Below are 10905 nucleotides of genomic sequence, written 5' to 3' on the forward strand. Positions count from 1 at the left end.
TATTATCTCTTTGCATTTGGTTCATTTACTTTCACGGACTCTATGAGATTGTTAAAAAGATATTTTTCTGGTAAAATGTTTTAAAGCTACTCTTTTTTCTCCATCAATTTGAATGAAGCATCGGATCTCTGGTTCCTTTATATAAACATCCTTTCAAAATGTAATGTCCTTCATATGACAAAATCATATTCTGTATAAAATCAAACACTTATTTCTTGGAATTAAAAAAGGGGGCTCAAAACATGGCTAAGTTAAAACTTTGTAAGTTAGGTTTCAAATCGTTTATTTGTATGTCTGTATACTTTTTGTTTCTTGGAGTATAACACCTGTTTAAACTTTCATTCATTCACTCATTCAACAATCTTTTTTCTTGGATGCCTATAATGGGCTGTACAACAGAGATTTGTTTATATTCTAGTAGAAGAGGAAGAGCAAGAACTAACTTAAAAGTGATACATTATATCATGCATTATGACAATATTTCTATGTTACCACTACATTTATGTGACAGCATACATGGAAGAAGCAGCACAAGTAGAATGAAGTAGAAAATTATTGAATAATGGGATGGGATAGGGTTTACTGAAATACTAAATAAGGTCACTTGTGTAGAGCTTTCAAGAAGAAAACATTTGAGTAGAGATTTTAAGGAAGAAAGAAATTAGATAAATAATCAAATGTTTTGCCAGATTATAACACAAGTAGTCTGTAGTCCAACTCCTGATAGAGTCTTTATTTCCTTCTGAAAGCTCATGAGCCAGGTGTGCATTTCTGTTGGTATTCTGGTCATCTGAACACCAGAATCCCTGTTCAACTCTTCTTACAATAATCTAAAGCTTTTCCAGCTCACTATTAAAAAGTCTTACAAAGTCTTTGTGGGTCAAAGGTTTCTGATCCACACAATGAGTTTATTCAGAGGAGTGTCCCCACTTCTCACTACACAAATGTCTGATTCTGTTAGCTTTGATTTCACTCTAACCAAAGCCTCTGATAAAAAACAAACTAGAGGATGGGCACATGATCCCAAGGGCTCAGTCCATAGATGGCCAACTCCAATTCTCTGGGTCCAAGGTGAGTCAGTGCACTATGAGGGAAAGGCCCAGTGGAGGAAAGCTGTTCCTCTCATGGCAGTGAGGAAGCAGAGAGACAGGAAGGGATCACAGGAAAGTAGGAGCTTTCCTGGCATGACCACAGTGACCTAGCTCCTCCAGCTGCACCCCACCTGCCTACAGTTACAACCTGAACTGAAACTTGGACGCTCTAGTTAGGTTACAGGTTCCACAATCCAATAATTTCAGCACTATTTCTGCATGAATATAGGAGTGTGTGGGGTGAGTGGACTTATGTCCAAAGTTTAACAGACTGTAAGCCTATGTACTCTGTTTACTGAGGCTGAACGATCACACATTCAAGCCCAGCCTGAGCAACTTAGCAAAATTTTGTCTCAAAATAAACATATAAATAAATAAGTGGCTGGGGATGTACCTCTGTGTTAGAGAATTTTATATGTTTGAGACCCTGGGATCAATCACCAGTATGTCCCCTCAGCCAAAATAAAAAATAAAAAGTAAGTGCTTGAGGGATTGAGTTCAAAACTTCTTCCCCTTTCATCATGTGAGGATATGGCCACAAAATATTCTGATTTTGAGCTGGGAGAAGTGAAATACTACCAATAAATTACCCATTCCAAGGTATTTTGTTACAGCAGCAGGAAGAGACTCGTTCATCTGGGAAGACCTCCATTTCTTCTCTCTGTGGGAAGGACACTTTTGTCAGTGCTAGGATTCTTGGCGTCCACATTTTGTTTTATATCACTTTGAATATATCAACCCACTCTTCTTTGAATTCCAGAGTTTCCAATGAGAATTCCCTGGTAGGACTGTATGGGGCAATTAGGATGAAGCTTTACTCCCTCTTAGCCCCATAGGTGTTAAGACTGTGCTTAGGGAACAGATCATGTTGTTTCAGTATCACAATGGGAGCCAAGTGCTACTCTATTTTGACACCAATGATTTGGAAGAAAAAGAAATTGAATACCTTGAATGTAGATATGATAAGGTCTTCAGAAGCCCAGAATTATTAGAAATGTTTAGAACTGAAAAGACAAGTCCTTTTAATTTGCAAACAAGTAAATATCAGTCTCCATAACCAATGGGAGCAAAAAAAAAAAAAAAAAAATTATGTCTGGAGTCCATTTGTATTCTTGTTGTGACATGGAAACAATTCTGGAGGCCCCAAAGGGAGATGACCACTGAGGGTTTAGGCCAGGCATGATTGGTCCTTTTCTTGCTCTGACCTCACAAGGAGCCATTGTGAGGAATCTTCAAAGAGCGGGTATATAAGAAAGTGGCCAGGGCTGGGTTTTTGTCCACAAGTACAGGAAGCTCTTGGTGGTGACCTGTCGGACTCCCAGATAGTTAGTGCGTTTGGTGGTTGGTGGTTGGTATTCGGTGGTTGGTGGTTGGTGGTTGGTGGTGCTGTGGTGTTTGGCTTTTGGTTTTTTGATTTGGGTTTGTTGTTTTGCTTTGTTTTGGTTTTTGGTTTTGCTTTGTTGTTTTGGCTTGTTATTTTTTTTTAAGCTAGCATCCTTAGTTGGTGTTCCTGCTTAGGATGTTTAGCCAGAGTAGTGAGAGTAGTGAGAGTAGAGTAGCAGCACTGCAGGTGCCAGGCTCCTGCAGCGTGGCAGCCTTCCTGGAGCACTATGAGTTCCTGAAGGTCATCGGGCGTGGTGGGTATGGCCAGGTGAGCCTAGCCCTCCATCGCCTCTCAGGGGCACAGGTGGCAGTGAAAGCCCTGGATCTGGAAGTGGAGAACATTCCGGCCTTCAACGAACCCAAGATAATGATGAGTCTGGAGCACCCCAACGTGGTCCAGCTGTTTCACGTGATTGGCACCGAGAGCACCATCTACATGGTGATGGAGCACGTAGGTGGGGGACGACTGCTTGATCACATCACACGTGGCATGCAGGTGGAGGAGGTCCGGAGGGTTTTCAGGCAGATCCTGTGTGCGGTGGGCTACCTCCATGACAAGGGCATCGTGCACCGAGACCTGAAGCCAGAGAACATCATGCTGGACACCAGAGGCCAAGTCAAGCTGATCGACTTTGGTGCCGCCACGTGGTTCAGCGCTGGGGAGAAGCTGAGGCGGGTCTGGGGCACACTCCCATACCTTGCCCCTGAAGGTGTCTTGCGGCAAGAGTATGAGGGACCCCCGATGGACGTCTGGAGCCTGGGGGTCATCTTGTATTTTATGTTGACACGGAGCCTCCCCTTTGACTCCACCTCCTCTGAGGACCTGCTGAAGCGGATCACTCACACCAGGTACCGGGTCCCTGACTCAGTGCCTGTGGGAGCCCGAAGGCTCATCCACAGCATACTGACTGTGAAGCCCCCGAAGCGGCCCACAGTCAAGCAAATCTCTCGGCACCCATGGCTGAAGCAGGGTGGGGAGTGTGTACCCCAACAGAGTAGTGAGGGTCTTCCCAAACACCCAGACCCCCAAATAATGGCGCTCCTGGTTGACAATGGTCTCGATCCATACCAAACCTGGGTATCTCTGGCCAAGAGAAAGTTTGATGCAGGGATGGCCAACTACTTGATTCTGCAGCACCAGGAGAGCCAGGGGGGAGAGTGCATGTTCCCAGCGCAGCCTGTGCCTCGCAGGGTTCGGCTTTCCTCTTGTCCTGCGGGCCTTTCCCGGGGCCCTGTGCTCCCCAGGAGGAGCACGAGTGAGCCTGCCCTTGGAGCCTTGCCCTTGCCCCATAAGCGCCGGCTGCCTGAGGAAGCCGAACAGCCAGGGCAGGTGGGCATCAGAAGGGCCAGCCTGCCTGCTCTTCCTCGGGACTTCCAGCCTGCTGAGGCCCCGCCTCCTGACGAAGCCTCCCAGTCCAGCTCAGTGTCCTACTTGCCCAGCCGCTGGAAGCGCCTGGTCAGGTTAGTAGAGACAGTCCGCAGCAGTTCCGCCCAAGATGTATCCCCAGAGCAACCCCGAGAACCCAGGAAGAGCTGGACCAGGAGGATCGCTAACTGTGTCCAAAGACTGTGTTGTTGTTGCATGCCACGTGTCCGTGTCCGCAATAGAGTGTTTCCAAGGGTTCGCAGGAAAAGTGAGCCAGAGCCGGATCAGGAGACCTTTTCTGGCTCCGAGGTCGAAGTGGAGAGCTGAGCCAGACAGGACCAGCGGACAGCCTGGGATTCCTCTGCCCCCACCTGCCGAAGACACCAGAGACTGTTCTGCCTGGGACACTTCACCCTGCCCTGCCCCCTTTCCCTTCTCCCATTCCTCTGACATGTTTCTTGATACATTGATTTTGGACAAATTGTATAATAAATTTTTTGTTGCAAAATTTTAAAAAATGCTCTTGATTCAAAGGAGGGTGGGCTCTGATTCAAAGAAAGGAGGGTCCTCAGGGTGGGTCAGGTCCCACCAGCCATCATCTCCCAGGCCTGGACCACTGTGCCTCCCTCTCCAGTGTAGACTCCCTTGCCCTTAGAATAGATGAGGACTCAACTTGTCTTGGTTGAGCCAGTGTAGAACATTCACTTGCTTTCACCTAGTACAATCTGGTTTCTCTTGATCCAGTGTGCATGGAGTCTCTCCCATTGAGCCATTGTAGACATGCCCTTTAGCTGGTGACCATGGTCACGAGGAATACCTCCAAGAAGGCATGGAAGACCTCAGTGTTCCAGGGTATAATAATGATACATTGTGAGTAGGGAAGGTAGGGAAGGAAGAGTTGGCCAGTACAGCAGTGGCTGGGTGCCTCAGCACCTGCCATGCAGCCGCCTCACTCAAAATTGTCATGACTGTTGCTATGGGACAGAGTACTCAGGATTTCAGGACTGGAGGGGTCAGTTCATTCTATGGATGCAATTATCCATTAAGGCAAGGTGCACCCACATGGATTTACTCTTACCTTTGGATTCGATTACTAGGCTTGTCAAAGGTGACAGCCTGGGCACCTTGTTTCTCTGACATGTCCACTGGTCTGGCACCAGGAGCTACACTGACACCAGCTTCCGGCTCTTGCCCTTTGTGGTCAGAAATGTATACTATGTCAAACTGTCATCCTTGTGTAGAGGTCTGTAACCAAGAGGTCTGTCACCTCCTTGGTTACATTTATTTCTAATTTTTATAAATTTTTTTGAAGTTATGGAACACCTTTGCAGCAGATTCATTATTGGAGTAAAGAAAATGGACTGTTTTATATGTGTGGATCTTCTATCTTTCTACTTTGGTAGCTACTTTGGTAATGTCTTTGGTAATTGCTCTAATTGCTTTGGATACAGTTATGGTCTATGTTGAATCATAGTGGGGAGGGGAGAATGGACATGTTTTCCTTATTCCTGGTTTTGGAGGAAATGTTTTCAGTTTTTCTCCATTCAGAATAATGTTGGCCTTTGGTTTGTCATATATAGGCTTTAAGATGTTGAGGGAAGTTCCTTCTGTCCTTAGTTTCTCTTGTTATAAAAATGAATGGGTAGTGGCCTTTGGCAAATTCATCTTCTGCATCTATCAATGTAATTCTGTGATTCTTGTAATCCTGTGATTCTTGTCCTGAATTCTAATTATGTGGTTTGTTACATTGATTTCTGCATGTCTTCAACTGATATTTGGATTATTTATTTTCCTCTATGACCTTGAGGTGTAACATTATTGGATTATTTTTCTTCTCTATGACCTTGATGTGTAACATTATTAGATTATTTTTTTTCTCTATGACCTTGAGGTGTAACATTAGTTAGCTCTATGGTATTTTGGGTATATTATAATCTTTATAAGTTATCAAAAATCTATGACAGTGTGAAGAGAACTTAAATTTTTAGCAATGGGTTTCTATATTTTTTTTTAAAAAAAATTATATAAGTTGTCTTCACTCTGTCACATAGATTTTTGTTATCTCCATTCTGATTTCTTTCCTACAATTCAATGTGTAGCATTTAATGTTCAATTGTAGGTGCTGGAATTCCTTTATTATTCCTTTATTATATTTCATCCATTATTATCTATGCAAGGAGTACTCTGTCTTTATTTGTTTCCTAACATTTGCTCCATCTCCTAAAATATGAATAGTCAAACAGATGTGATTACAAAGTGAATTGCTTTGTCAATGAATGAAATATTTTATTGATAAAGACATCCATTTGATTCATTGTTTTTGAAATATTTTTAGTTCTAAATAATCTTTATTTATGTCTGGATGCCATATCTAATGGTTAGAGAGCTTTGTTTAAATCCCCCAGTATTTTTTGTATTTTGATCTATTTCCTTCTTTATATTGAGAAGTTTGCTTTCTGTATGCAGAAGCACAGTTGTTTGCAGCATAAATATTAATAATCAGTATATCTTGTTGCTGGATTTCCCCCTCGTCAGTATGAAGTAATCTTCTTTATCTCCTCTAATTACTTTTGACTTGAAGTCTACTTTGACATGAGAGGAGCTACCCCTGCTTCCTTGCTTTTCCCATTTTCATGCATGTCCCTGTCTCTAAGGTGAGTGTCTTGTCAGCAACATGTTGCTTTGTATTGTTTTTTTTTAATCCAAACTGCCAATATGATTTTTGCTTTCATTATTATTATAGACAGATGATTTTTATTTCCTGCCATTTCAATTTATTTCTAATGCTAAATTCAAACTTGGTTATCCTTTAATGGACTACTCTATTGTATTCTTCTCTGCATGAAATATTCCATCAAGGACATTTGGCAGTGCAGACTACATGGTTACAAATTATTTTTGTTTCTGCTTATTGCGAAGGATTATTTTGCTGGTTATACTAATCCTGTTTGGAAGCTGTTTTTTTCCCAAGACTTAGCATGTATCTTTCCATGCCCTCCTAACTTTTAGGGTCTATGTTGAGATATCAGTTGAAATCCAAATGGGTTTACCTCTGAATGTGACCTGCTGTATTTTTCTTGTTGCTTTTAACACTCTAAGCTTCTTCTGTATATTAGGCATTTTCATTATAATGTGTCTTGGAGACGCGCCTATTTGGAATTCTATATGCGTCTTGAGTGTGGATTTCATCTTGTCCCTAAGATTTAGAAATTTTTCTCATATTCATTGAGAAGATTGTGTATTTCTTTAGTTCACCTTTCAGGAGTCTTCAAACACAATGATTCTTAAATTTGTTACCTGCAAACTGTCTCTGATTTCTGGAACATTCTGCCAATGGTCTCTTTGCATCTTTATTTTGACTCTATTTTCAAAATTATGTACTTTGTTGTTTAGATCACACTGAAAATCTATTTTCAAAGTGGTCTAATCTATTGGTAACATTTTGCCACTGAGTTCTTAATCCAGTTTGTTTATTTAGTTTTCATTTTCTTCATTGGAAAATATCCAATTGAAAAGAATTAAAACTATATTTGTTGTGTTCTTTCATCACAAAGGACTTAAACTAGAAAATAGTAAGATGAAAGAACATCTCCAAAACTTTGGAAAATAAGCACACTTCTATGTAACCTATGGATCAAGGAAGTCTAAAGGTGAACTAACTGAAAGATCATTGGGTCATTGGGCAGGAGGAATTTACAAGACCATACCATCAAGGATATGTACTTCAGGACAAGCCCACAAAGTTGTATGATTGCATGGATTGATGTAGAAATAGCACATGACAAAATTCAATACCAATGGATAAAAATTCTGAGAAAAGTAGGATTAGAGAGTGTTATGGGTTAAATTATATCTTCCAAAGCAATTGTTTAGGTTCTAATCCCACACCTAGCAATCATGGCTCCCCCTAACAAATGACTGAATTGTGATGTAATTACCATAATGGTGTCATAAGGGAGTAGGTCAAGCTCTTGGTTCTGTATGACAGACTCCTCATAAGGGGAGCGGGCAGGCTGCTCATTCAATGGCACTTTTGACCATATTTTTTACAGCAGAGCACATTACAATTTTTATTACATATATAGAGCACATTTTTCATATATCTCTAGTTGTTTACAAAGTATATTCACGCCAATTCCTGCCTTCATGTATTTTAGATAGTAATGCTTACCACATTCCACCATCATTAATTACCTTATGATTACCTCATACTCCCTCCCTTCACCTTCAACACCCTCTGCCCTATCTAGAGTTCATCATGTCTCCCATGCTCCGGCTCCCTGTTGTTATGAGGGAAAGCTGAGTAACACAGTACCTCGATATTTTTTAAAGTCCTTTGCTTCCCAACTTGGTAAGGACATTTTCCATGTATTGAATGATTATCTATACTGATCTTTAAAATTATTAATGTCCAATTTCCCTTTTGATCTCTATGTCTTTAGCTATATGTTATATACTAAGGATATAGAAATTTGATTCATTTACATTTATGCAGGAGGACTGGATATCCTATTTCATCAATATAATTGAGAGATCCGATTTTAAAATTGACAACAACAAAGCATCAGGAGAATGCTTCCTCAAATGCTGAATAATGGTAGGAGTGTGTGCATTAGTACTCACTAATCAATCCAGTAGGTAAATATAATTGCACTTTTTTTCATTTGTCCATTAGTTATGAAATTCATCAGCCAATTTTTTTCCTAAATGAGAGAGCTCAAACTTTCTGAACCACCTCCCTTTTCTTCCTTAAGTTGTCCAGACATGATATGCACTTACTTGCTCTTAATTGAGGGCTTCCAGTCATGTTCCAATAGCAAAGTGAAGCAAGAGAACTGGAATGTTTCTTCAGAACCACTGGCATTTCTTAATCATGCTGTCACAACAATAATTTTAAACATCAGTCCTCTGTAACTTAATAATATTTGTGCAGTTCAGGTGATGCAGAGATTATTTTGGATCCTGCTGAGATCCAAGATTTTGGCTTATTTATTGGATCTCATTTCCCAAAGTACTGCCACATGCCAGGCAGATGAAGCTGCAAAAGGCTGCAAATTTGGTTTCATGCCTGAGTCAAGACAAGCCCTCCTGATATGGTTATGTTAGACCCAGATCACAAGGCCAGGTGTTCTCTACTATTGTGGTGAATTCATTCCTTTTCGGAGTCTTTTCATGCTAGAAAATTTGCTGTGACCTTATTAGTTCATTCCCACTGTTTCTCTAAGTTTGCAAACATGGGGTGAAAGGCACTGATATTGTGATCTTTCCCTTTCAGAATGCACTCAGCTCCTTAGACTACCCCAAGTTTGACTCTCTAGGACACACAAAAGCATTTTATAAGGCAAATAAAGGCTTCTACCATGTGAATTTTCCAAACAAGGTGTTTCTGCTTCTGATTTGAGAAGAAGAAAGCTTCCATGTTGACTTTTGGCAGCTTGTTTTACTAAAAAATAAGCAACAACATTGCTTCTTATTGATCACTCTGATAAGAATGATATAAGCAAATTGCAAAGATATTTTTGTTTTTACATTCAGAGCTGGTTAGTATAAATTCTGGTGATGGCTTTATTCTTTTTATTGCTGAGTAATATTCCATTGTCTATGTATGCCACATTTTTTATCCATCCATCTATTGAAGGGCATCTAGGTTGCTTACACATTTTAGCTATTGTGATAATCATATATTTCTGTCTAATCTATTGTCCATCTGTCCCTCTGTCTTTAGAGCTAAATATCTCCATCACCCTAAATCCTTGAGGATGACATTTTGCAGATGCAGGAACTTTCTGCTGGTTTTGGAGTTTGTAGTTGCTTAAATAATAAGTTGTTATTCTTACTTTTCCCCTCCATTTTATTCATCTCCCTGTCAGACCAAAGTAGAGAATACAAAACAACAACTGAGTGAACAAGTGAAGAGCTGACAATGACACTTGGTGCCCAATGCCCGTTGAACTGTGATCACTGTAAGCAGCTGGCAGAAGCCCTAGCAGTTGCTGTAGTTTATGAAAACAAATGCCAGTTTAGTTGTGCTCTGTATCTTTGTTCCCATAGGCAGCCAGAACCTTGATCTTTCTCTACAACAGATATATGACTGAATTTCAAGTGTTCCTTTGGATCTACACCTATAATTCATCATCTGCTTAAATCAAAGGCAGTCCATTTTTTTGTTGTTGTTGTTGTTGAATGAAGTGTTTCTTGTTTCCTTCATACAGTTCAGGTTTGCATAGACTCCCAAGACAGGGTGACTCTTGACCTACAAATGCTTATATGTGGTGCTCTCATTTCTGATATCCTCTTAAAGGTTTTAATTGCTGAGACAAGTCTTTTTCTTAATGTTTGCTACTTGGTATTTTTTCCAAATATGTGTGTGCTAACCATTGGAACTTTATTCTATTCCAGAAACACTTTTACACTTTACAGGGTGAAAAGATGCATAGGGATGAACTCTATAATGCTTTAGGATGCTATAAGTTGTTGGACTTTTAAGAGTTTGGTTCTCTGGAAAATGGTGTAAGTTTTTAAACCTTCCTCTTAGTTCAAATAATTAAGTCAAATTCTTCAGAGAGGTCGTCCACACCTCACCACCAAGGGCAGGTTAGGAGAACAGTTGCTGGGGATGCTGATTCAGCCACCAGAGATGGAGCTTTATGACATCAGTGGAAAGGAAAATTAAGTCATCATTTAACAGATAATTGGCCTTTCAAGGTCAGGAAGGTGTAGATATTTCAATGTTCTAATCAGAGCTCTTATCCCAAACTTATATTTAGGGGAAGCCTCCTCTACTGGACAAGATCTAGAAGTTCAGTTGTTCAGCATGGAAAGCATCCTCCTGATTTGCTTCCCATGCAGCCTTTTGCCCCTGGATTCCCTTGCTCTGATTAACATGGTTTCCCTCACACTGACTCACTCCATTTTCAAAATCTCTACAGTTTCTTTCATGGCTGCCTCTGGAGCCATCCTCGGCACCCCTTCCTTGTCAGGTTGCCTTCCTGCTACAGTTGTCCACTCACTACTTGTGAATAAAGATCCCTTACAATTACTAATGTTAGATTTTCTTTTCACTTA

General features: G+C 40.7%; 1 protein-coding gene across 1 annotated transcript; it reads left to right on the forward strand.

Moving 5' to 3' along the window:
* Positions 1–2610: 2610 nt before the first annotated feature.
* On the forward strand, positions 2611–4167 carry LOC144253334 (sperm motility kinase 2B-like). Its single transcript, XM_077795452.1, has one exon. It carries the CDS (start codon positions 2611–2613, stop codon positions 4165–4167), a length of 1557 nt encoding a protein of 518 aa, XP_077651578.1.
* Positions 4168–10905: the final 6738 nt, after the last annotated feature.

The sequence above is a fragment of the Urocitellus parryii genome, chromosome 2, assembly GCF_045843805.1.
Source record: "Urocitellus parryii isolate mUroPar1 chromosome 2, mUroPar1.hap1, whole genome shotgun sequence".
Lineage (NCBI taxonomy): Eukaryota > Metazoa > Chordata > Mammalia > Rodentia > Sciuridae > Urocitellus > Urocitellus parryii.

Coding starts and splice junctions, on each gene's coding strand:
- LOC144253334 (XM_077795452.1), top strand. CDS start 2,611: ATGTTTAGCCAGAGTAGTGAGAGTAGTGAGAGTAGAGTAGCAGCACTG.